At 40.8% G+C, this 27,513-nt stretch overlaps 3 protein-coding genes across 3 annotated transcripts in view; 2 read left to right on the top strand and 1 right to left on the bottom strand.

Moving 5' to 3' along the window:
* The first annotated feature begins 507 nt into the window (after positions 1-507).
* On the top strand, positions 508-3,166 carry inip (ints3 and nabp interacting protein). Its single transcript, XM_054612916.1, has 4 exons — positions 508-817; positions 1,147-1,228; positions 1,397-1,484; positions 2,071-3,166. The coding sequence occupies exons 1-4, from the start codon at positions 793-795 to the stop codon at positions 2,167-2,169; spliced, it is 294 nt and encodes a 97-aa protein (XP_054468891.1). The 5' UTR covers positions 508-792; the 3' UTR covers positions 2,170-3,166.
* Positions 3,167-11,175: 8,009 nt separating this feature from the next.
* Positions 11,176-19,998, top strand: LOC129102331 (sorting nexin-18-like). The gene is made up of 4 exons (XM_054612431.1): positions 11,176-12,401; positions 12,917-13,210; positions 14,119-14,501; positions 17,956-19,998. The coding sequence occupies exons 1-4, from the start codon at positions 11,632-11,634 to the stop codon at positions 18,180-18,182; spliced, it is 1,674 nt and encodes a 557-aa protein (XP_054468406.1). The 5' UTR covers positions 11,176-11,631; the 3' UTR covers positions 18,183-19,998.
* Positions 19,999-21,717: 1,719 nt separating this feature from the next.
* The window catches only part of LOC129102819 (chondroitin sulfate proteoglycan 4-like), a 29,024-nt gene continuing 23,228 nt past the window's right edge, over positions 21,718-27,513 (bottom strand). The window contains 10 exon segments of the mRNA XM_054613090.1: positions 21,718-22,791; positions 22,942-23,520; positions 23,896-24,048; positions 24,483-24,620; positions 24,735-24,876; positions 25,100-25,271; positions 25,377-25,572; positions 25,974-26,149; positions 26,844-26,975; positions 27,115-27,316. Of these exon segments, the coding sequence (XP_054469065.1) occupies positions 21,718-22,791; positions 22,942-23,520; positions 23,896-24,048; positions 24,483-24,620; positions 24,735-24,876; positions 25,100-25,271; positions 25,377-25,572; positions 25,974-26,149; positions 26,844-26,975; positions 27,115-27,316 (2,964 nt within the window).

Here is a 27,513-nt window from a genome sequence, read left to right as displayed (position 1 = left end):
TTTCCCAGAGATTTCAGCTCTATCTCATGCTTTTCTTTTTTCATTTAGAGATGGCACACTCATTGTCACAAAATCATCTCCAAATCAACTGAGCAAACTCACTCACTGCCAGCAACTGGACCTTAATTTAAGATTTTTATCTTTTTATTTATCAAACTATTGTTCCCAAACGCAAGATCGCACACACCTGCCCAAATGTGTAATCGTTTAAAGCAGGTAATTGTCAGGTGGAAGGAAAATTGTGGATCATTTGTGCTATTAGTTATTTGTGCTGTAATTTGGGGATTTATACTTGAATTCCAATGTGCATATATTGGACTCAAATACAACTTAAAATTATGTATGGGTTAATTAAAGTTATTTTTAGCTTTACATACTTTAATCATGCATGTTTACTAGCCTTTTGTGCAGTTTTCTTGGTTCTTATTGATCACCTTTTTGACAACCGGAAATAGAACATAGTGACACCTCTTCGTTTTTTCTCCTATCTAACCTATCCATCTGAGAAACCGGTACTTGGTTTCAAGAAGTGAAATGCGCCTCATCATCCGTACATAAGCAAGAGTTTTATCGTTATTTTAAACTTCCAGTTAACGTTACTGTTACAACAACAAGTACTGTGTAGTTTATCCAGCTCCAGTCTATCTCACAGGGGGACTTTTATCGTTGTCCGTTGTCCACCAGTGCAACATTAGCTGGGTGGAAGGAAACACAAATAAAACGTAAACCATTAGCTAATACTCCTTTCTGTAGGTCGTTATTTCGACCTACGTCTTACTACCCTGCACAGACATGGCTACTAATCCTCCAGGACAAGGTAATTTCGTTTTGGGACACACGTTATTAATATTGAGGTCTTTGTCTTTATGGCGCTGTAACACCAGGGGCGTAGCTACAAAATCTGCCCCCGGAAACATTTCTCCTCTCTGGTTCCCCTTGAGAAGATATAGCTAGTTTTAATAGTCTTTTAGCTTCTGCTCATTAGTTCCCCTCCAACATATCAGCTGAAAGAAAGTCTTAAAATTATCTCTATTCTAATTATCTTTACAGTCAAATGGAAATTAATATATATGCATATGGTTTCATCCCTCTCTGTTCCCTTACAGTCTTTGACTTGTTCTCTTACTTTTCTTTTTCTCCATCTAGCCTTCCCAAACAAGACACGGGTGGCGATCCTGGCCGAGCTGGAGAAGGAGAGGAGACGGCTTTTGAGCACTCCTGGAGCCAGGTAGGGATAATATCCAGCCATGAAGGGCGACAGGTCTCTCAGTCACACCCTTGGAGAACCCTTTTTTATGGTGGAGTCAAGCATTGGGATAGTGTATCCATATCCATTTCAATATTCAAATCTACTTTTTTTTTTTAATATTCCTCTCTCCTCCATCTCGTCCTGTAGCATCTCGCTGTCCAGACCGAGTCTGAAAGAGTTCAGGGACAACGCAGAACAGCAGCACATCGCTGCCCAACAGAAAGCTGCCCTGCAGGTGGGGCAGTCAAACCCAAATCACATCTTTATGTCATTTTACACATGTTTTACATACAGCAACAAGTAGCACAGCAAAGAACTATACATTTAAAAAAAATATATCATTACTTTATTCAGTGTCGGTGACTTCCTGTGTTCAGCTTCCAGATATTAAGCCTGACTTTGAGAGTTAATTCTGCAGTTTCTGACTGCGAATCACAATTCCAAGGACACCTGTACCGAGTCATATTTGAGCTCAATACCCCTCACTGGCTTGAATAGAGGTCTGAAAATCATTATTCAAAAGAGAGAGAGAGGCTTGATAGTCACTGTGTGGTTGTTGGTGCAAAAAAACTCAAACACTGTGATGTGCTTTAATGTGGCATAAAAGTCTTGAAAATAATTTTGCCAAACACAGACACTACAGGTTGGTTAGCTTAGCTTAGCATAAATACTGGAAATGGGGGAAATAGCTAGCCTAGCTCTGTTCAAATGTGACAAAATCAAGCTAGTTGGTGAAATATTGTTTAATTAATAGCATTATAAAATTGTGAATTTGTTCAGTATTAACACAAACCTTTGCCTAATGCTGTCTTCTCTTGCAGCATGCGCACACACACTCATCGGGCTTCTTCATCACTCAGGACTCCTCATTCGGGAACCTCATCCTCCCCGTCATTCCCCGCCTGGAGCCTGAGTCTTGACCTTTTTACCTTTTTTTGTCCTCCTCCTGCTGCCTGGTGTGACACAAAGCATTCAAACAACACACATGCACACCAGACCCACGTGTCTCCCACTTTCCCCTCTTTTAAGTATTTGATTAATGGACAGTTGTTCGACATGTCGTAAACAATCTCAGGGGAGCGTAAATCTGTCATTTTTACATTTTCCAGAACGAACAAGCCTGCTGCTGAATTTATGGGACACTTTCAAAACAGTCGGAAGAAGGTTCCAGATAGCTGGGAAACTTCCTGTGAAATTGTTCAGGGGATAAAAACAACCTCTACAGAAATACTGTAAATGCTATTCTGCTCTGTTGCCTTTCACTTCACTTATCTATAAAATGCACATTTGGTCAGGGTTTTTACATAAATGGATTTGTGTCAATATTTGGATAATAAATTGTTACATTCTTGTAGATATATTTTGAATTTCAGTTTTTTATTTGTGCAATTATAAAAACAGGGTTTAAAAAGCATATGCATGGCCCATGGCTATGTTCACATTATGGGATTTAACAGTGCTCCTGATTTTTTTCCTCACTTCTGATCTTTGTGTTCACGCCCATGTTTTAAAGTAACCATTTTCAAAAAGAACAAAACATTTCTTCATCAGTGGGTACCAAGTGTTACATGAGAAAGGCAACTCTGCCAATAAGTGTTGTTGTCTTTATATCATTTACCATCCACTTGAGTGCCTAAAATTTGTTTTTTTTAATGCCACACTGTGCCCATGGACTAACGTTTCTTTTTTTCTTTCCAAATGAAAAAAAAAAGACTACCTTGACTTTATTGTAAAACTGTTAGGCAGACCACAAAACAGCCCATGCAACATGCATAAAAAACTTTTTGGAGTCACTGAACCGTGAATACTTAAAAGTCTCCTTATTGATCAGACTACTTACTAGAACATCACGCATCAAAAGTCGAGTCATTAAAAAATAAAGGTGCTTTGAGTGACAGAATAAACCAGTTTCTCATTGTATATATCGTTTACACCTTTTGAGTCCATCTGCGTGTCATCAAGGCAAAATGGGCTCCTGTAGACACCGGCTGTAGTGGAAACTACCACAGCAGTAGCTTTGAGTGTCGGTCTGTGTACAGATTATTCACCTCAATAGGAATGCAACTGTGCAAGATGCAGTCATGATACTTTACAGGTGTGTAGTTGGGATCCAAGTGAAGGCCAAGTTTGATGATGGGTGTGATCCGAGCAAGTGGTCGTAAGTGGGGGGGTAGGAAGTGGGGAAGGGGCCATTGACCCCCCCATACACACACACACAAAACTTTGCGCCCCTGTTAAAATTGCTAATAATGCATTCTGAGCTGCAATGATGGCAATTATAGGTGACTGTCCCAGAGAATCTGAGAACAAGAGCTTATTTTTTTCTTTCTTTCAACCATCCAAGGAAAAATCCATTGGACAGGAGGAAGAAAGCAGGCACCCACAGTAGCAACATGTAGCCAGATTGTAATGCAGTAACACATGATGCTTAGAATTATTCAATATTGTGAAAAAGAAAATTAAAACTAATAAGTTGATGCCACAGACTCAGGTGTTGCAGTGTCTAACAGTTGATTCAAAGCTTCCGAGGGTGGTCTTTCTTTTCGTACGTAGGCTTACAAGAAGTATGCGTTGTGTTCCTCTGATCGAGTCATGAAGGTTTGTCACTTTGACACTATGGGCAGTAGGTCGCCTTTCGCCTTCATTGTTTTGATCTTGGCCTTAATGTTGTCATCCATGGCCTGTCGGCAGCGGTGGGCATAATGTGCCAGCGTTTCCTCTTTCTCATCCCAGGGTGCCAGTGCATGAAACACCTCGGGAGCCGCCAGACTGAGCTCAGCTATGGCCGCCGTACGGGAAATTGTGTTGCGGTCCACACCAACTCGGTCAAAGGCCACCTTCATTGAAACGCTGCGGCGAAACTCCTGGAGGGCTGCCATGTAGCGTGCTATTACACCCACCACGTTTTTCACTGGAGAGGAGAATAAAAAGCAAATGAATGCCATATTTAGTATCAACAATACATTCTCTATGGGGGCTTATAACAACACTATGACAGTGGAGGTCTATTAGTGGTTATTCCTCCTTCTTGTGACATGTCCTTACTCCTAACGCGGGTGTTTTCTCCGTCCCGGCTCCTCTTGCTCTTCAGGGTCCGGTGGTGGTCTAGAGGGTGAAGGTCCATTTCCTCAAACGAGTCAAACAGTGCCGGTGAATCGGCCCCTGCCACATCGTCAGAAGAGGGCATGAGTGAACTTCCCGGTTCCATTTGATTAGAGCAACAGGGCCACCTTTTCTCTAGTATCCAAAATAGAAAAATAACAACTCTGAATTTGGCTCAGATAACAATAAATAGTGCAAAAAAACCCACAATTTTGGCTACAGTAATATAGTTTTGAGTACATGGAGAAACATTTTTTAATGGCATTTTCAGTTTTATTTGGTTTTCACTTTGATTTAATTGTAGATGTTAAAATATAATATTTTACTGATAATTTAATTTACTTATTTTCCTACTGCAGTTATCATTAACAATTTTTTTCTTACGGTTTGTATTTATTGTATTACAATTTTTATCACTATTATGTGAGGCACTTTTAATTGCAATTTTGCATGCCAGACACTAAACGAAATAGAAGTTATTTTATTTAAAAGTGCCAACAAATTGTTAAAACTGCCATTAAATTCATCAACAGATAGATTTTCAAACCAAACTCTACCTGGCTGCAGTTTGTCTTGCAGGAAGTCACAGATGAGTTCTGCTTTCTTAGTGAGTTCATGCTGCAGCAGCTCTTTGTCCTGCTTCAGACCGGAGATGATCTCCGTCATCTGCTGGTTACGGCTGCGTTCTGCACAAAGTAACACCTGCAGCTTCTGCAGCTCATTCTGCTCCTCTTAAGATTTACACAAATAGAAACAAACAGTCAGAAACAGGAAGTCAGACAGTTGGATTCAATCACACATAAACATTTGGTAAGAAAATCTTTTATATATTGTTTTGTACCATTAAACAATACAGTGTTTTAACAATAATAATATATTCTTGTGTCTTAACTTATTTCCAATTAAAGCTGGGGTAGGCAGTTTATTTTTGCGTAACTGGGCAAGAAAACTTATTGTGTTCCATTTTCTCTCCATCCCGAAAACATTTTGATATTTGTTAGACTCCGTCTTCCTGTTTTGGGTTGCTTTGCAGTGTAGGAAGTCGTTACCGATGAGCGATAGCAATTTCCTGCAGGTTATGCTTTCACCGAAGGGTCATACCCTTGCATCTGTTTGTGCAGCCAATAGGAACACCCTCTCTCTAAAATGACCTGTGATTGGCCAAAGTCTCCCAACACAGGCTAGATTTTCTGAGCCAAGGGGAGGTGCAGAATTTTAGTTTTACCCCTGACCACCTGAATTAAGGTTATTATGGAATTTTATTGCCCAATGAGGGTAAAAATAAACTGCCTAGCCCAGCTTTTTTTTGTGCAGTCAAATGCTGCATTTTAACATTTGCTTATCCTTTTGATACGGAGAAACATTCACATCATTTTCACTACTTTTTGAAAAAGATCAATTTAAGTCCGACTGACACACAAAAGGAATCCAATCAAAACGTGCAGGCTCTGTCACTGCAGGTCTTTTGGTGCTTCACAACAAAGCTGTACCTGCAGTCTTCTCTGTAGTCTCTGTAGCGGAGCTGCATCTCTCTGACTGCTCCGTGGTCCCTGTCTTGAAGCTGCCTCCTCCCAGCAGCTCCATCTCTGGGTCCTCTAACCTCTCACACCTCAGATCCTGTCCATGCTGTGGTTGAGGGAAGGGTGGAAGGGGATTTTTGGGCAACAGTGTGTGTGTGATTTGAGAGTGTATGTTCGGTGCCCGACAAGCCTGGGACACGTAGACAGCGTCTGTCACTGCTAGTCCCATGCTAGCTGTGTTAGCAGTGGTGTCATGATCCTCGGCCGATGTTGCTTCTTGCTTGACCTTCTTCCTGGTTACTGCTCTTCCTGGTGCCGCGCCTCTTTTCCTGGATGGGCGGGGCTCGTAGTCACCGCCTTCGTCTGTTGCCGACGAGTCACACCCAGCGATGTCAAACAGCCGGCTGCTGAACTCCTCCCCCACTGATGCTGCTTCGCTATAGCCGAGGTCACGTGACGCCCTCGCTGTCACCTGGAAGGTAAAAAAAGAGAGAATAGATGAGAAATTAAAGTTAAAGGCCGAATCTCTATGTAACGCTAACAGGGTTTAACTAACGTAACCTGCTCAGTGCAAAAAAAAAGTACAGACCTCAAAAAGGAGCACTCCACCAAGAACAGCTGTATGATGTCATCTGTGACTTGGGATGAGCTTTCTAAAGCAAAGAAAGAAAGTAACCCTGATGATGTCATCAGGGTTACTTTCTAGACTACACGTTTTTGACAGTAAGTCTGCATTAAAAAACGGATCATGGCAGACGTGCGCATGAACTAGGCATGGGACGTTAAACAAACGATGCAGTTGATTTGCAATATAGGAATTGTAGGAACCAGTTTTTTCTGTACCTAACCGGAGTGAAGTAGGGATATCTGGGCATGCATCAATTTTAACCATTCTTTAAAAAAACAGACACTTGGCTAGATGGCAAATTCAAATTGAATTAGCATATTATTTCTGCACTGAATGGTCAGTTTTTTAACACAAATGTATTCAGAAACTGATTTTTGGTGGACAATGTAGAAACTAGAAGCAAAGATCAATCACTGCTTCATTTAGATGTTACAAACTGTGTACCTTTAAATAGTCAGTATATATTAAACATGTGTGGCTGCAAGGTTATGAGCGTCATCCCTGTTATTAACATTGTATGAATGTGGATTTCCATATAGAAATCTTTACAGTCGAACATGTGGATTGCACCATTGAAACTGCATTTCAATATCTTGAAGTATTAAAGTTGTACTGAATATCTCAAATAAAAACAAGAACACAGACAAAGTACCTAAAATCTCTGCTTTACCTTATTGGACAGACGCCCTCCAACAAACCTTTCCTGGCCTTGGCTGGTATTTGTTGAGCCTTTACAGCCGTTGCTATGGTCACTGAGGGGCCAGTGGTAGAAGTGTCCAGCACCACAACCCCACACAGCGACAGGGACACCGCTACCATGAAAACCGGTTTCCAGTGTCAGCACATCACCGTGGGAACCACAGGTGATGTGCTGCAGGCTGGGGATGAGGTTGCAGATGGTTCCGTGGCTGTGAGCCCAGCGGACTAGTTTACAAAGACTGTCAGATGTTGTCTGAACCGGGTCGGACATGATTTAAACCTGGAGAAGAAGAGAGAGGAAAGTGTCAGCCGTTGATGGATTAGTGTGTAGAAGTTGTTAAAACTGACAAAGGTTAAATAATTTAATCAAGGTTGATGCCAACGAAAGCTTATTCATATCTGTGTCCTATTAGAGAATAAAGATTTGGGATTCAACTGACTCACTTTTTCTATTATACCAGAAATGCTTTCAACTATGTTTTTCTTCAGTTGGTTCACCATCTTTTGCTTGCAGCGCTGCTAAAATGTGAAGGATTGTCTGTTTAGTGTGCAGCCTCAGATCACATCAGATCTTCCGGGAGGAACTCCAAACAGCTGGCTCTGATTAATTGACCTCCATTTAGGTAAAGATTTTCTCAATAATATTTTCAAGATTGAGAAAGATTGAGATTATATAATAAATCAAGTATGTGCATTGCTTTGTCCAACCAAGAGATAAACAAACAAAATACAAACAGATTGAGTTAAATACCATGTCACGATAAAGAAAAGCATCATACTCTTATATTTTGGAGGCTGAAATTTGGAGGCTGAAAATTGGCAAAACAATTAAACTGATTATTCCACTATGAAAAAAAGTTAATATTGGTGGTAAATCTTCTGAAAATATTACCTAATCGATTTATCAGTGAATCATTGCAGCTTTATAATAAATCAGCAACGTTTAATGTGGCTTTATTGAAAAGTAAAAAGAAATGATGCAAAAATAATTAAAATACAAGAGAGAAAACCTCTCTATAAGATACAGTTCGCACTCAAAATCAAACAAGCATCTTGTGATCATCAGACTGCCTTTATGTCTGCAGGTAAATAAACCACAATCCATCAGGCACCAGAACAAAGCGACAGTTCATCAACATGTTTATATTTACCTTTTTTAATATTATAAATTAAAACATTCCAGCTCATCACAACGTCCTCATTTATTGCAAACGTGTCGGCCGCTTCAGTGAGGGTCAATTATGTTATGAGGCAAATAATGTTGGATAAATGATCATGAATATCACATCATATGTACAGCGTTTGTTTAATTATGACATTCGTTGTCTGGAAGCAAAGACAGTATCACCAGATTTCAACGTAAAAGTCGCATTACTGCCACCTGCTGGTCAGGAGGAGGAACTGTCCTAACCTGTCTGTTAACACTGACCTCTAGTGGCCCGGGTGGGTCAATGCACAATACCGATATACGTATATTATATTATATTATATTATATTATATTATATTATATTATATTATATTATATTATATTATATTATATTATATTATATTATATTATATTATATTATATTATATTATATTATATTATATTATATTATATTATATTATATTATATTATATTATATTATATTATATTATATTATATTATATTATATTAAATTATATTTATTGTATTGTATTGTATTATATTATATTATATTATATTATATTATGTTATATTATATTATATTATATTAAATTATATGAAATTAAATTATATTGTATTGTATTGTATTATATTATATTATATTATATTATATTATATTATATTATGTTGTGTTGTGTTGTGTTGTGTTGTGTTGTGTTGTGTTATGTTATGTTATGTTAAATGAAATGAAATTGTATTGTATTGTATTGTATTGTATTATATTATATTATATTATATTATATTATATTATATTATATTGTATTGTATTGTATTGTATTGTATTGTATTGTATTATATTATATATATTATATTATATTATATTATATTATATTATATTATACTAAATTGTATTGTATTAAATTATTATATTATATTATATTATATTATATTATATTATATTATATTATATTATATTATATTATATTATATTTATCTCCTCTACAAATGTTCAGTTTCCACACAGCTTGGCATATACCCTGTGTGTATTTTGGAGCAAAAGAGAATTCAATGCAATAGTAATAATATAAAATAAAATAAATTAGCATCATATGCCGAAACAAATGCATGAATTGCACATATTTAAGCTTAGTATTTTTTGTAATTCGTAGCTGCATTAGGATCTTTTTGAAGTTCCTTCTCACTCCAAAATGTGTTTTCCATATTGATGATTAATTGGATGGTTTGTCTTCACTGTGCAGAAAGAGTTTGACGCTTATAGACATATTAGACAAAATTAAGCAAAGTAAACCTGAGGATTTTCGCTTTACTGAGGAGAAGTCACACAGAAATAAAATAATGTTTAAATGAAACATTGTCCAATTTGCACATTGACTGTGCAGCTTACTATTAGTTAAATAAAAGTTTTTTTGTTGTTGTTTTAATCACATTCTGCAGTTTAATGGCAAGCCAATGCAAAACGTGACATGTGCACTATCCCATTCTGTGTTGTGTAAAATTAATTCGACAAAGAGGGGGGATTTATAATAATTATTACTCCATAGAACCGGTGTAAAAATGACCTCCAGATGTTTTTGGACATTCAAAATCTGTGCTTGATTAATCATTTGTTGGAAATTTGTTTTCTACAAAAAAAAAAAGTGTTCAATTACCTTGTCACTACTTCTCACTCATTGAAAAACTCCCATATCTATGAATATACAATTGTATTTTAAGTTGAACTGTTGGAAAAACGATGTTTCTTACTGAACAGTCCATCACACTTTAAAGTTGTTGACAATACATGCTAATGGTCTTTTAATGCAGAATATAAAAGTATATATGTGTGTGTATATATACACTATTTATACATATACAGTACCAGTCAAAAGTTTGGACACACCTTCTCATTCAATGGTTTTTCTTTTTTATTATTTTTTTTCTACATTGTAGATTAATATTGAAGACATCCAAACTATGAAGGAACACATATGGAATTATGTGGTAAACAAACAAATGCTCAACAAACCAGAATATGTTTTATAGTTTAGATTCTTTAAAGTAGTTGAATGAGAAGGTGTGTCCAAACTTTTGACTGGTACTGTATATATATATATTTATTTATTTATATATATATATATATATTTATTTATATATATATTATTTATTTTATTTTTATTATTATTTATTTTATTTTATTTATATATATATATATATATATATATATACATTACCAGTCAAATGTTTGGACACACCTTCTGTATATATATATATTTATTTATTTATTTATATATATATATATATTTATTTATTTATTTATATATATATATATATATATTATTTTTTTTTTATTTATATATATATATATGTTTCATTCAATGCTTTTTCTTTATTTTTATTTTTTTCTACATTGTAGATTAATATTGAAGACATCCAAACTATGAAGGAACACATATGGAATTATGTGGTAAACAAACAAATGCTCAACAAACCAGAATATGTTTTTATATTTTAGATTCTTCAAAGTAGTTGAATGAGAAGGTGTGTCCAAACTTTTGACTGGTACTGTATATTTGTATTTGTGTGAACTTGCCAAAGGATTGTTTAATAAGCTAATAATAAAATATTGAATAAGAGCCTATAATTGGTATATGATTAATTGCCTATTTAAAAAGCCTTATCAGTGCAGAGGATGACGTGTTAACAGGACGGTACATTCATAAGATGAGGTTATGTGGGTTTTTGCTTGCTTCCATGTATGAATTCAGTGACTTGACTGAACTTGCTGCTGGCTCCACCCTCTGTTAGTCATCCAGTCTAATACGTGTAAGGACTGCTGCCTTTAACTGACAAGCATCTCGGGGAGAAGAGGGGAGAAAAAGACTTTTCCCCGGCTCTCATCTGGAGGAATAAAGCAGCTCCGCAACTCCGTCAACTTTAAACTCCAAAATATATATCCTGTAAAGACAACTTTCTTCTGTTTTCTTCTCCGCCGTGGATTAAGTTCTGCATGGAAACAAATGATATCTGAGAGGATCGGAGAGAGAGGAGGTGGGTGTCGGGTACAAGCCAGTGTGTTTTCTCTTCTTGTTCTTTTACGCACGGTTCTCTCATAAAAAGCCTTGTTTGATTTTGACAAAAGTGGAAAAGAAATAGTCCCAATTGTTATTGAGTGATCTAAATCTCCAAATATCTGGGATTTTTTTTTTTTAAAAGGCTTAATCCCCTGTGTTTATAAAAAAATAAAATAAAGTTGTTGATACAAGTACACAAAAACAGGAAGTATAGAATAATTATAGCACTAGAATAATGGCGTTAAAAGCCAAAGTGTTGTACGACTTCCACTCTGAGAACCCAGGGGAGATCAACATAACAGAGAATGAGCTGGTGACTCTGTTCAGCGAGGAGGAGCTGGAGGGCTGGTTGGAGGGGGAGAACAGTAGGGGGGAGGCTGGCCTCTTCCCTGCCTCCTATGTGGAGATCGTCAGAGACCAGATTCCCTCAAACACCAACAATAACGGCCTGTCCTCGCCCAAAATCAAAGCCCTGACGCCCACCCACACCTCCTATGCGCCCCCGGAACCCCAGTCCCAGAGAGGCCTCGGCGCTGGCAGCGGTGGTAGTGGTGGAGGCAGCTTCCACACCAGCCAGGGCAGCGATGACGACTGGGACGATGACTGGGAAGACAGCTCCCCTGCGGCCGATGCGCCTCAGGGTCTCGGCAGATCGCCACCCTTGTACCCGGTGACCACCTCCTTGCCCGGGCGGCGGGAGAGCAGCCAGCAGCAGCACCAGCAGGCCAAGAGCTCTGCAACAGTGGGGAGGAACCTCAACAGGTTCTCCACCTTTGTCAAGTCCGGCGGGGAGGCCTTCCTGCTCGGGGAGGCCTCTGCTTTCGTGAAGGACGGGGACAGGATCTGCGTGGTGATGGGGAAGAGTGGACCGGAATGGCAGGAGGACCCGTATCCGTTCACGTGCACCATCGACGACCCCACGAAGCAGACCAAGTTCAAAGGCATGAAGAGCTACATGTCCTACGGCCTGACCCCGACACACACCAATGTACAAGTCAACCGCAGGTACAGGCCGGCATCCTGCTTCAGTTACTCCTCCTCTCCCCTCTCTGGGGTTTCCAAACTTATTTCTTCACCGGATCCCCCGGCCCCCACACACTTTAAAATAATTGTTTCTGTGGCTTGTCCTTTGGCCGCAATTGTTGCCACAAAATTGCAAAAAAACCAGCTTTGACTGTGACCTCTTGCCCTCTGGAGTCCTCAGGAATCTCCTCGTTCCTTTCTGAGATTCCCTCTGCACCTTTTACATTGTTCCCCTGTCAGTAGGTCTGTCATTACATGTGCTTACTCCCTTACATTTCAGTTTCCACATGGTCATGACTCCTGCTGGTCCTTACAGTTGCCCCCCTTGCATCCTTCCTTCTTTTTCACTCCTTCTAACTTCATTTTCCTGCCGTTGACCTAACTTCCGTAACAACCCTCGCTCCGATTTACCAAACCTTCTTCCTCCCTTCTCATCCACTGAAAATATACCCATACATCAATCCTCCCAACTGTCTCCTCTTCCGTCATCCCTGCAGGTATAAGCACTTTGACTGGCTTTACGGTCGGCTCGTTGAGCGCTTCCCGGTCATCTCAGTCCCCCACCTGCCGGAGAAGCAGGCCACGGGCCGCTTCGAGGAGGACTTCATCTCCAAGCGGAGGAAGGGACTGATCTGGTGGATGAACCACATGACCAGCCACCCTGTGCTGGCACGCTGTGACGTTTTCCAACATTTCCTAACGTGCGGGGCGGATGAGAAGGCCTGGAAACAGGGCAAGAGGAAGGCAGAGAGGGACGAGCTGGTCGGGCCAAATTTCTTCCTCACAATCAGGTAGGAGGCTGGGTTCTGCACTGCTCTTTAGTTTTTATTACAAGTTTGTAAAAAGCATTGAGCACTCAAATGAAAAGCCTGTGATTTGTTTGACATTTAAATAAACTGATGATGTCATGGCATTTGCAGTCTGAGAACAAGGGCGTGTTTCTAGAGTCACCATTTTCCAACAAGCATTTAACAATCAAACAAAGAAAAATCCACTGTTGAGGAGGCGTAGAGACCCAACATCTACACCAATAAGAGCAGGAAATAGACCACAATGCAATGCTGATACAGCACAGATCTGGTTTTCAAGGCCCATGGAGCTGACCTTCTTTACTTGTTAACCTCTTACCGTCACTCTTGTTGCTCTATTGTGATCACCTTTACACCCTCGTTCTAAATCTATAACCAGCCACTGAATGTATCAAGTTACAGCCCAGTCCCTGGAGATTGTAAAAGGAATTCTGGGAAATGTAGGCAATCAGTAGCTGAAGTGCAAGGTATTTTAGGTTGAGGGAAAGAAGGTAGACCAAAACCATAAATTACAGAACTTGGGGAAGTTTATAACTTTATATTTTGGTTCATAGTGTGTCAAAGAGATATGAATCAATTTTGAGGTGTTGGGTACAACACATTTTGTGTCAGCTGTTCCTGTTATTTTGTCCACCCACTCTTAATGATACAAGTTGAAAGATATTTGCCCTTGAGCAAGACGCTGTTATCAGTTCTCCTTTTTTAACTCTGCTGTAAGGGTAAGCTTTTATCATTAGGGAGGGCTTGATAGTGAGGATGAGATAAGTAGAACACAGGAATAATAAATAAAGATGATTTAACGCTTTAAAAATGTTTTATAATAATAAAGGCCTTTCAGAATGAAGCCACAAGGTCTAAAAATGTCCGTGACCTGTCATTCTCGTCTACAGCACGCCTGCTGTCCCGCTGGACCTCCAGGAAGTCGAGAGCAAGATCGAAGGCTTCAAGACCTTCACCAAGAGGATGGATGAGAACATCATTGTCGTGAACACCACCATCAACGAGTTCGCTCGCAAGCAGATGACAGGATTTAAGAAGGAGTACCAGAAAGTCGGACAGTCCTTCGCGCTCCTGGGCCAGGCGTTCGAGCTGGACCAGCAGGCCTACTCGGGGGGCCTGAACAGAGCCATCGCCTACACCGGCGAGGCCTACGAGGCGGTTGGAGAGTACTTTGCTGAGCAGCCGCGTCACGACCTGGCTCCCATTTCGGACCTGCTGGACCTCTACAGAGGACACCTGGCCAATTTCCCTGACATCGTCCATGTACAGAAAGGTGAGAAAGTGTTTGTGTGTGTTCATGTGGACACGGTGAGCTCATTTGCATACACATCATTTATATTGTAAATGTTATAAATTAGCTTTTTTCTAGATTATAGTCTGAACTCTTTAACACATCTACGTCGTCACTCAGTCTATTGATGTGGTATGTAAATGCGAAACATGTCATAGCCTCGGGAAAAAAGGAATTTGTGCGAAAGAATGTTTAAGGGGTTACTGCCAAAAGATGCATTTAACCTCCTAACCTACTTGCAAAACACTTAACAGATGTAGGCGTAGCATACTTCTCTTTACAGGGAGGTCAGAGGTCAAGGCTCAGCTTCACATGGAGCTGGTGGGGACTGAGTGGTAAGGACTCTTGCTCATGGATGCCTCTGCAGGGTGGATAGTTTCAATCCTGGGAGGATTCATTACAACATTAGGCCTCATGTCTCAGCTTCTATGCAACAGGCTTTATAATCTCTTCTGAAACAAAATACTCAGAGATTTATTTACTTTTACTTGGACTGCAAAATAATTTATTACGCTTAGAAAAGCAATCCAGCCTGCTTATGTATCAATCATGTCAATATAAAGGCAGATAACACACAGAGACCTAGATTCTGACTGTTTCAACATCTGTTTTCATTTACTGAAATGTCTACCCGGGTTGAAAACTGAAACCTGTAGCCAGTCTATTGTAACACTCTGGTACTGTGAGAGCCTGTACTCGCTCACAGGAAAACACAGAAACACACACACACACACACACACACACACACACATACACACTCACACAGACGTGTACAAAGGACTTGCAGAGGAGTTAGCTTGTTAGTTCCCTGCCGATTGGGAGGAGGGAGTTGCTCCTGGCACGCAAAGTCCTGACGTTTGCCAAACCTAGAGGCACCATTTCTATAGTCCGCTGAGCTCTGTTCTCTAGACACAATCACAGCTCCGAACTATGGAAACAGTCTGAATCCCAATAGTCCCTGTGGGTGACAGGAGTTCACCCACTTTCTGATTGACAAGTAACACATTGTTTTATGTCCCACAAAGAGCGTCTAACTTCTAAGAACTTTGAACATCTCCCTCACTTCTGCTGGACTGCAACATACCCTTCCTATTAGGAATTTAGAGTTTAAATTGACTTCTTAGCTTAATCAATATGAAATAAATGTTACTATGTGTCTCTGTGGAGCATGATTTGCTGACTTGGCAACTTTCTCACTAGATTTTGTGACTAAGAGTTGGCAACACTGGGTTGGATGATTTTTGAAAATCTTGTGTACTTATGCTTGTTTCTCAAACGTTCCCTACCCAAGCTTGACAACATTCATATCAAGGGGAACTCATGGTAATTTCACAGGATATTATATCATTGTTCCTGCTTTCGTAGAACCTCATAAAAAGTACTGTCATCATTCTTGGGTACTAGCGTGGTTTTCACTTCTGGAAACTTTAACTAGCAGTGCTGTAGGTAAAACAAATTATATTTATTGAAAAAGAGGAACAGAAGTCTTTCTTTAAATACAAGGTTATAAGTTATACACAGGGAGTCAATGACTAAGAGTCTGTGCTTTTATCTCTCATGAACATTGAGTAATCCACCACTGCTGTCTTAGGAAACCTTTTTGTCTGGCCAGCAACACTCATGAACACATTGCAAAGTCTGAACTTCTGCTATAGTTGTGAAATAACTACCTTTAACAAGAGATGGCTGGTTTGGTCTCAGTTTCCATAACAGTCAATTTCATGAATGATCCTCATTGAGAGGGAAATGTTTGCACTAGCATAAATATTTAGCTTTTCTCTAACCAAATAAAACCTTGGATTATATTCTTTTGATTTACAAAAAAAACAAAGAAAACCTGAATGCTGAACTTTCATTCCTCCCTCCGCAGGTCTACATTCCACAAATATCTATAGATGTCATATAACACACATTTCTGCAATAACAACCACATAACGAAAGCATGGCAACATCGCAGCACAAAAACAGCTGCTGGGTTCTTAAGGCTAACAGCTTAGTTGACCTAAATGGCCTCATACAGTATCGTCCGACTTCTTTGACTGTCTTTGAGGTGCAAAGGCTTCATCTGATTTGAATGAGCAGTTAGATTCTTGGGCCTCTTGTTCTGTGTTGCCCTGGGACTGCAGGAATGCAAAATGGAGCAGTCTCAGGATTAGTTTCCCCTCCTCCTCTTTTCTTCTCCCTCTTTTCCTCCTTCCTCCCAGTGATGCAGCGAGTTAACGAGGAGGAGGAAGAAGAAGAAGAAGAGGGGAGGGGTGTGTGTATGCGAGTGTGTCTGTGTGTGTGTGTGTGTGTGTGTGTGTGTGTGTGTGTGTGTGTGTGTGTGAGAGGGCTGCAGAGAGTTACAGAGCTGAACAGGTTTCCCACCAGCCAACAGTACAAGAGTTTAGATTACAGCTCCGTAATCACCTTGTTAGCGAGGAGAGCAAAGTCTAAGTTTATTTCAGTTCATTAGCGCCTGAAGGTATTTTGTGTGTTTTTGTCGTACTCATTTCCTCCACATGCATGCCTTACTATTGAGTTCCTCTTCATCCATTTTTTCGTGGACCCAGACTCTGTTCCTTCCCCTCTGACGGTTTAGTCACACTATACATTGTGAGTCACGAGGATCCTGGAAAAATTGTGCAATAACCAGCTTGTTTCTGTCGTAGCTTCTGCTAAATGACTGTAATGTAATGTAATGTAATGTAATGTTGTGGTCAGCTCAGAGACTTTGCCTTCCTTTCTGACTTGTAGTCTTTTTAACTATAGTTTGTGCTCGCTCGTCCAGATGTTACATCCTGGCTAGCTCCCATCCAATTAGCTTCTTTAACTTAATGTAATAGAGGGTTAGAAGGTGAAACATGTTACCGACTTTTACTGAATATATTCTAAGATACATGTATACTGATAACAGGACTTGTTATTAGAATGTTATCCCTTATGACCTCAATAAAGTTAAACAATGGCATTATTTGCCTAATTAAAAACGTTTTTCAACTTATTAGCTATATGATCTCTGCTGTCAGAAAAAAATCACTCTTTAGGCCCTTGTTTATTTTTTTTGCAGGTTTTTGTTGCGAAGCATTCACTGAATCACCTGTCCTTTCAATTCATCCGATTGGACAATGCGGAAAAAACGCATATGTACCGGGTGCTTTCTGCTTTGAGCTGAGTTTCTTCGACTCGAGTGGTCCAACGCTAATTCTGCTAACGCAATGCTAAAAAGCGCGCAGTCTGATCAGGTCAACTTGTCTTGGGCTTACATCAAATTAAGTAAACTGTATGCCTATGACACTGCTGCATGATCATCTGTCAAAGGCTACGTTTTTTGCATTTTACTATGAGCACGGATTCACTTTTAGGTCCAGTTTTTAGTTTGGCTCTATATTTTGTCTACCCGCCACACTTTCTCAGTCTTCTCCCTCTCTTTAACCTCCACCACCTTTTTTTCCAGGTGCACTGACAAAGGTCAAAGACTGTCCAAAGCAGGAAGGCGAGCTCCACGACCGCTGCAACATCATTTCCTGCGCCACGCTCGCCGAGATCCAGCACTTCCACCGCACGCGCGTACGGGACTTCCGCTCCCAGATGCAGCACCACCTCCGTGAGCAGATCGGCTTCTTCCAGAAGATCACTGCCAAGCTGGAGGACACGCTTCAGAGATATGACGATGACCAGTAGGAAGAGATGGAGAGAGAACAGAGAGGTTGGACTTCAAAGGGGGAGAGGGATGGGGGAAGGGGGACTAAGCTTGAAGAGAAGACCGGACAGGGATGATTGATGTGTTCGTTCTACATTAATGGAGAACATCTTAAGGTCCTTTAAGAGAGATATGTTTCTGATGTGGTGAATCCTGGGCTTGGTACAAGCATTGGAAGAAATAAACCACTCTTTTTGAAAAGAAATGTAGGCCACTGGACTGTGGAATGACAACTCCTTGGATTATCTTGACGGCCTTAATGAACGTACCAGTAACAGGGATTTTTTTTTTTTCCGAGGCTCCAGGCACATCTTGCAACTCGGCGGGACTGCAACGTATATTAAAAACAGCTGCTCTCAATGTGACGGGGCTGCCTCTAAATTCCCGGTTTCAGGCTCACGTGATCTCTCCATGCCTCCATCCTGCCTCATGGAAACCTTCTGTTCTGGAACACGGTAACTCAACAGCAACATCTGCACGAAACTCCCCAAATCACTTCAACAGGATGTTTTAATGATTGAAAGACAGGACTTCATGAATTTAAAAATTTCTGTTATATCTATAGGCGTCTGTTTTTACTTGAATGACCTGTTCAGTATTGTTTTGATGGGCCATGACATTATGTACGTGTTTGTGAATATGGCAAGAGGAGAATGGGTATGTCCCCTCTGTTGAATGAGTTTAGAAGTTGGATTTCATTCCAGTTTGAAATTTGACCTACTTCTGATGTCTAACATCGGTCACAACTCGGATGCTGTCACATCTTTGCTATATCATAATTTGAATATCTGTGTTGTTCTGCATTTTAGTTTATGTCTTGCCAGACTTAAAATAATAACTGATCTCCGACTGATTTTAAATTTCTTGACAGACTGTCTTCTTGTTTTGGGAAGTAGCTCCACGGTTCTATTTCTTTGGGTCACTGCAGTCCTTTAGTTAATAAAACCCCAAGTCCACATCTGTCTTTCTGCTTTCCCTCAATCAGGGTAGCTCAGAGGTCAGGCTCAGGGTACAGAAACTTCAATATGATTGATGTTCCTGGCATTAAATCTCTGAATCGAGATCTTCTAGTTTTTCTGCAATTATAGCATATTTGAAATTATTCTGAGGGAATTTACTTTTTTATTGTTAAAAAAAGTTTTAAGACAATCTTGTTGCAAATCTATGTTTCTTGTCCTCGTTTCTGTGTTTTGTGGTTCTACACGAGGGCGCCAAAGTTGGACATTATCAGATTCTACAGATTACCTTTAATAAGGGTTGCTCTTCTAAGAATGCTAACCTGCAACTCTAAAATGTTATTGTTAAACCTATAAAAAACCAAAATAAGCACACAGTACCGTTTGTTGTAGGTCCCCAATCGATCACAGTACAGTCTTTTGACATTGAGAGGGAAGCTTAGGATCTGGTGAAGATAATCAATATACATTGACCATACTAAGATCAGTCAAATGAATGCATGACAATGGTTTACAGTGTGGAGTGCTGTCGATTACACGCTCACATAGAGTATTTCTTGTAAAGGTTGTACTTCACAGTCCTCTCCTTGGATTTTACTTCACATGGTTTATAAAAGGATGCACCACCAGCTAGGTTGTTAACAGTGTTCTTCACAATCACGTAATTCTCTACGATGAAATTGTTCCTTAACACTGTTAATTTAACACGTCTGAACAATATTTCAGTAAATAAATGAAAGTAGAATGTATGTCAATCATATATTTATAGTTTCACTTGACCCATTCTTTGTCATTCAAGTACTGTTTTCATGAATATGAATGTTTTACTTAAGGATATTTATATGAGTGCTCACAGGCAATCACTATTTACCAAAATCAGAGAAGAGCCTATGTTCTGAATATCACACTTCCTTTTTTCCCTAAACAAGACACCTGCTCCATCTTTTTAGATTAGATTTTTTAAATGGGGTTAGTTTGTCTAGTATGAAACAAATCTTCATTTTGTGTGTTTTAAGTGCAAAGTTTTCCCAAAGAGAAGCGTGTTATCACTATTTTTTCCTGTGGCGGCAGCAGCAGTGCCGGCAATGATATATGACACCAGAGTTCACAGACTGCAGGTCAGGTTACTGCAGTTGCAGGCTCTTCATTATTTAGATCTGCCTCTTTCTCCCTGTTTTCTCTTTGTTATTCACTGGTTTCACTCATCATTTAATATTCTTGGTTATTCTGATCCAATACTTTCAATTCATAAAAACATTCAAGAGATTACATACACAAAACAAAGCTCTCCTACTCTCAAAATGCTGCACCTAATCCATTAAGGTTTAAAAGTAACACGACATGAGTACCTGTCAGAATGCTCATGTTTCAAGTACTGACTTAAAATAACAAAGAATGTATCTATAGTACCTGTAGGCTAATGCCTGGAAATCCTTGATTATTGACTAGCTCTGCTGACTGAGGCCTAAAGGGGGTTTATGTAAATGTCACACAATTGTCAAGTGAGTTTTGTATGTGTTCAAGTACTCAGCTTTCAACATGTGCATCCCCATAGCCAGCAGAAATGGAGAGTTGCTGTGAGTCATTAACATAGGGGGAAGATCTTAAAACTCAAAGACTCAAACTTTTGTTCTCCATTGACTGTTGAATCATGTATGTGTTTGAGATTAACACACAGAAGTCCTTAAGAAATATTTTTTATTAAAAATAAAACTTTAACATTGCTATCAAACACAGGCTGGCATAAAAGGGGTCACGGGTTACAAAAATGTTGAAGTCAATCAAGAACTGAGGAAGCTACATCTCACATCTCACTATGTATTGTTAATACTGTATGGATTATCAGAAAAGGTTACATGACAATTTACTGCCTTGAGCTGTATAAACATCAGACAAGGGAAACAAAAAAGGGTGCAGAGCAGGTAAAGAGGGGTGAATGTTAGATAAAATAGTTTGCATGCATAGACTTGGAAGCTTACAGTATCTTTAGTCACTCCTAGAGACAGGCAGTATGATCTACCAACTGACATACAAGGTTTTGGACATTTCAACTCTGTACAGTTACAATATTGTAGGCGAGTGGTGTGTCTAACCACTTACACTACTAACTCTTTTGAGATTATTGGTTTTTTTGTTGCTACATTTCACTTCCTTGTTCAGCCACACTTCAAAAATGAGGCTTTATTTGTCACAGCTATAGAAGTTACAATCAGTGTGATGATAATCAGTCAGACCGATTGCTACAAAATTATATTTCACACCTACTAGCTAGCTGGGTGATGTTTTACAGATTAAATAACAGTTCTCAGTACATTTCAGTACATTTCTACTACAACAAAGATGTGTTCAGTGTAAGTTGAGCTTGTGAAATTACTTAAATATGGTGGCTATTATACATTTCTTTCAAAAAAAGGAACAGTCCTCAGCAATATATCTTCAACAAATGTGCATATTTTTGTCCTGCCTTAGATGACTACAGACGTCCCCTGGATAGTACACATGTGCTATTTATACACCAGAATACATCTCTAAGGCACAGTTTTTCTTTGGAGTTCTTCCATCAAACCCAGTACTGGTTGTCTCTAAGAGTGGGAGTAGGGGACCTAGATCTCAGAGCTGTTTGGACTCCTGCAGTTACTTGATCTTTTCCAACACAGTTACCACCTCTAATATTCTTATCACCACCTGCTCTATCAGCTTCAAATGGCCCCCAGAAGGTCATCCCAGGGGCCAGACTCTTCCTTCTGGGACTTAAAGGTACCCTTAAAGGGGAGGAAGGGCAGCTTGCAGGGCCCAGCTGGGTGACCACCACGGAGGGCATAGCCACGCTCCGCTCCGCCCGGCCCATGTAAGGGCTGTCCTCAGTGGGTAACGTCACTGCAGCGAGCTGCTGGAGGAGCCGCAGCCGGGCCTTTTTCTCCTTGATGCGGCGGAACACCAGTATCAAAACTACGAGGATTACAATGAGGAACAAACAGGCCAGCAGCGGAAGGATAATGAGGAGAGGGTCGGAGGCGGGGCGAGGGAGGAGCTCAACGTGGACCGGGTGAACGACAGGAGGGATGGAAACGGAAGGAGTGTGGGGCTGCGGTACGTGACTGTGACCCCCTCCCTCTGCACGACTCCCTGATCTTCCTCCATGACTGCCGCTGCGTGTATGGTTCCCCAAGCGGTTGTTAGACCTCAACTTGTGCTGTGTCCTGCTATGGTTCTTATGTGTCAAAATGTGGGGGGGCAAACCCACCTCATCCCCTCTGAGCGTCGTGGAACCCCCTCTCCCGCCTCCTCTACCAGTAGTAGTCTTATTATGGGTCGGAAGTCTGTTTGTCGTTTGTTCAGGACTTGCACCGTCTGTATTTGAACTGCTTGGACCATAATGCATCTGGTGGTGGGGAAAGATGGTGAAGTGAAGCTCGCCCTTCGCCGGTTGGACGTTTCCAGCCTTCAGCAGGAAGATGAAGGAATCGTTGAGAGGTGTGGCGGGGGCGTGGCCTCGAGCTGTTGCGAATGCTGATTTGTTGTCATGCTGCTGGCTGTCACTGAGAGTCTCCTCGATGGCCACCCGGCCCTGCACCACGTCTCTGAACGTAAACGACTTCAGCACCTCTGATGCTCGGTTCGGGTCATAGGTCATCTAAATGTATGCACACAAAGAAAGAGTGGAAGAAAAAGTGAAATGAAATTAGATGATGAGACTGAAAGTGACACAAGCATTGATTGCATCCCTACTCAGTATGGCATGTTCCTCTAAACTCTATCAGAAGATCACAATGAACAGCTTTACCTTGACTAGTTTTCCATGTTTTGGTGGCGAGAGAACCTGAAAAACTGGGTCTGCTCGGCTGATTCTCGCCAGCTCGGAGGCATCAATCATGGCTTTCCCCAGCTTCACAGCGATACCACTGGGCACTCTCACTTGTTCCCTCAGGTAGATCAGAGGCTTCACAGTTACATTCACCTGTGCTGTTACATTTCCATAGTGAACACCGGGTGACGAGGCCGACACTGAGACTCGGAAGCTGTCCTCTGATTCGCTGAGATCAGTCATGTGATAGACAACGCGTCCAAACTGCACGTCCTCGTGGCGGAAGGTTGTGACTTCCTGGTCGTTAATCGCAATGCGTCCGTGGCGAGGGTGTGTGGTGACTGTGTAGGTGATGTTGACCTGCATGCGACTGTTGGTCTGAGCTGCAAACTGGTTGGTTGTCAGGATCACAGCGGCCCTTCCTTGAAGCAATGACAGGCCAGTGTTGTTCACCATGGAGACAGAGGGCTTTATCACCTCCAAACTAAACAGTTTGTAGAGTGGACGATGATGACCGTCGGTTACGTTGAAGTAGAAAACACCTATCGAGGGCTCTCCCTGACAGAGAGAAGACAGGAAGGAAGGATGTAGAAAAAAGAAAAAAAGATGGTAAAGCACACCTAAACACATCAGCACAAAGACTGGAAATCAATGGTATCTGAAAGTCAAGAAACATTTATTAAACAAAAAGACCTATAATTTAGGTTTATGTTAACCAAATACTGATTTATAGGATTTGTACATTTCTGTTTTTGGTTACCCCTAGTGGCAGTATCAAAACACACTGGTAGACAGCATTGCATGCATATTTTCCACAAGCAAAAAATGCTGCCATCATGTACAATTCTAATCACATACAAATTACACACATATGGGCTTCAATGGATAACCCTAACACACACTTCAGTCTCCCTCAGCGGACTGACTCTTCACCTGCTGTATTAAGTGCAGCCGGCCGTGGTTGACATCATACTGGGTGAAAGAGGTCACCGGCTCCGGTCTCTCCCCCAGCGTCAGGTAGCCATTGTTGGGCTTTTTGATCACAAGGTAGTGCAGCTCCTCTGGAGGGGTGTCATGGTCCTCAACCTGGACATGTAGATTGACAGGATTGTATTTTATAAGACTCTAAAAGGAACAAAGCCCAAATAAACATTCATCTTCAAGTATTGTTGCTGCTTGTCTAATAGATCTCAAAAGGCGTGCATAGAAAACCAATACTTTGTCCCGAAAATGATAATTTCCCGTTGAAGAAATAAACTTCATATCAGTATCCCTGTTATTACTGTGACTAACCCTTTTGGAGGAACGCTGTGGATATGTTATATTATAAAAAAACAAAAAGGTTTTTACAAATAAGATACATTGGTGGGAGATTGGCACTCTGCTTTTTAAATGTTGTTTCCAATGATCAATAAATAACTGTGAAAATCAGAATCTTAATCGTGATAAAATTAAATATATTTAACCATAAATATGCAGCTCTAACCACAGCCAACCCTGCTCTCTTAATACTGGCTCACCTGCAGATTGTCTGGTCCCAGTACGACTCTCTCTCCGACAACGACCTTAATACTCGGGGCTCTGCTCCTGATCAGTGGCGGCTGGTCGTTGACCGGTGTCACTGTGATGTTGAACGTCTCCGTCACCGCCAGGCTGTCCTTGGCACGGCGATGAGAAACCACATCTAATGACGAAAGGGAGGACGATGAGGCTGAATAGAGTGGGGAAAAAGAAGAGGGGGAGGAAGAGGACGAGGAGGAGGAGGAAAAGGCAGATGAGGAAGAAGAGGAGAAGGGATCCAAAGGAGCCACCCAGGCCCGGAAAGTGAAGTTGTCGCTCGTCGTTTCTGAGTCATCATGGACATATGTGATGCCAAATTTGTTTAGGGTGACTTGAGAGAAATCAGGTTGGTTCCTGGGAAAAGACAAACATAAAAAGAGCTTAACTCAGTTTTTACTCTACATTTGCAAGGTTGCCGAGTAGTGTTTGGTAAAGGTTTTTGCTGAAGTAAGCAGTGGATTTTCAACACATGAAAATACAACATATCTTTTTTATTATGTATTTGTGCCTTGGATTTGGTGTGACTCATTTTAATATTGTACAGTGCCATTGAGGAAGGAAGAATGCAGCAAAGCACCTGGTGAGGTTATGTCCTCGTATAGACAGAGCCCCATGGCGTGGCAGGGATATCAGGCGGTACAGGATGTGGTGGTCTTTCCGGTGCGGCTCTGGGACTTTCCCAAGGAGATTGGAGGCATCGAGTTTAGAACTGTCAATTGTCACCCTGCCTCCCTCTGCCACCACAGCACCTGAATGACACATAAAAACACCTCACTTGTTTCACTTATATTCTTCATGGAACAAATAAATATCAAATAAAAATATTTTTTTGCACACACTCATTCGCACAGTACCTGCGTTGCTCAATAGTCTGGTCTTGTGCTGAGGGCTGTCATGATGTTCGTTGGCCTGATAGGAGATTAAGATGGTGAAGGTGTGTGGAGGAAGCAAAGCAGGAGGGGAGGACACAGTGAAAGAGAAAGCGTCCGCAGCCGACCATCCCACTGACTGCGGCTTGTTCTGATCGTACAAAATAACCCCATCTGTCACCTGAGAGACGAAGACATGACGAAGCACAAAGGGCATCATTTTATTTGAGAAGTAAACAAAAGCTTTCCTTTTGTTGCAAAGACAGACACATTACATTATTACATTACAGTCATTTAGCAGACGCTTTTATCCAAAGCGACTTACAGTCAGTAGTATATTACATATCATTCACCCATTCACACACTGATGACAGGCTACCATGCAAGGTGCCACCATCAGACTCTAACTAACATTCATGCAACATCCAGTCCACACCGATGGCAAGCCTTCGGGAGCAACTTGGGGTTAAGTGTCTTGCCCAAGGACACATCGACTGCCGAAGCCGGGTATCGAACCACCAACCCTCTGATTGGAGAACTACCTTGCTCTCCACTACGCCACAGCCGCCCACACACCCCTACCATGCTTTGTGTGAACGTTGAAATGTTTCTTGTAGAGTTGTCGGGCATACGGTGGACCAGGCGGCCAAGTTTAGGAGGATCAGTTATTGCAAACACCACCGAATGGTTTCTTCTGATGGCGTTTACATCATTGGTTACGGCCAGAAGCTCTTGCTCAGAGATTGGTGTCACAGAGCCTTTAAAGGTTGGAAAAGATAGAGAGAGTGAGGAGAAGCTCACATCAGCAGAGAAGAGGCAATGAATGATCCGGTAGATGACCAGTAGACACCACCGTGCTTAAAAATGTAAAAAGCCACAGAAGCGAAGGAGTGAGGTAAGTTTGTTCTTTCTTAAAAACATTAAATAAAAAACATGGATATTGTAAAAAATAAATCAACTACAGTATCAAATGTACCGTACTATCAGAATAACAGCTTTTCTTATGTAACCTTGACCAGAGACTACTGATAAGGGAGTATGTTTTGGTTGGAACCATTATCAGCCTGGCTCTGACTTGGCACAGGGGTATTGTTATCTGTTTGTGTAGGCAGAAACATAATGCAGCAACATAATGTTTGGACTAGTGATGAATCACAGTGACATTGTTATATAATTACACTGGAATGAGGCTATTTTCATCGGAAAATGTAACAAATACATTAATGATGATACATTTCTAGCTAATAATTCTTCTCATGAACCTGAAGAGTGGTCCGAATACCCAGAGTGATAGATCGACAAGTTTACCAGTTTATATGTCAAAACCACATTTACTGTACTTGAGCAGAGAAAAGCCTTCATAAAAATGTCTCCTACCACCAGTCACTATACTTTAGCGGACTTAATACAAATCCAGATTGTTTAACCAGGTTTTGTATTGTAAGCCCATACCTTGGTAGACCTCCATGGGATGATTTCTCTGCAGAGTGAGAACCAGAGAGTGGGCAGTTGTGCTGAAGATCTGTCGAGGGGCGAAGTTCAGGCCGTCGTTCACCTGGAACTGAAAGCCACCCGATAAAGCACCTACACAAGAACAAAGTCAACATCAAGAAAAAAAGATGAGTTATTCCTTGGTTTATTCCATTCTCATCTGTTCTCATCTTTGAATATTTTTGTTTCTTTGTCTGAAAATCCATAAATATCGTCTCAAGATGTGACTCACCACTGTGCACGAACATCAACTGTCCAGTTTGTATGTGATTTTGGGTGAAGTTCAGGATGTGTCTGGAGGGGGTGCTCTTAAGGGCCAGGTGGCCGTTGCTCGGTGGTGTGACGATAAACTCCAGTCCCTCCGGCTCAGGAGTGTCTGAGTCCTCTGCACTGAGATCATCTGTGGTGATTTCTGTCATTGAACCCACCCACACCTGAGGAAAAGAGGGGGAAGATGGAAGGAAAGGATAGGAGGGCTATACATTTAAGCTATCAAAATCACCTGTTGGGTAATGAACTTATTCACTTTGGTGCAGAGAGTTAGATGACCCTTTTTCACTGCAATTTCATTTTCCTATTAGGCCAACATATACAGCATATCAATACCCATTCATTTGCAGTAAGTTAATGT

Source organism: Anoplopoma fimbria, chromosome 14, assembly GCF_027596085.1.
Source record: "Anoplopoma fimbria isolate UVic2021 breed Golden Eagle Sablefish chromosome 14, Afim_UVic_2022, whole genome shotgun sequence".
Taxonomy (NCBI): domain Eukaryota; kingdom Metazoa; phylum Chordata; class Actinopteri; order Perciformes; family Anoplopomatidae; genus Anoplopoma; species Anoplopoma fimbria.
Note: the sequence above shows the minus strand (reverse complement) of the source record. Positions and strands in the feature narration are given on the sequence as shown.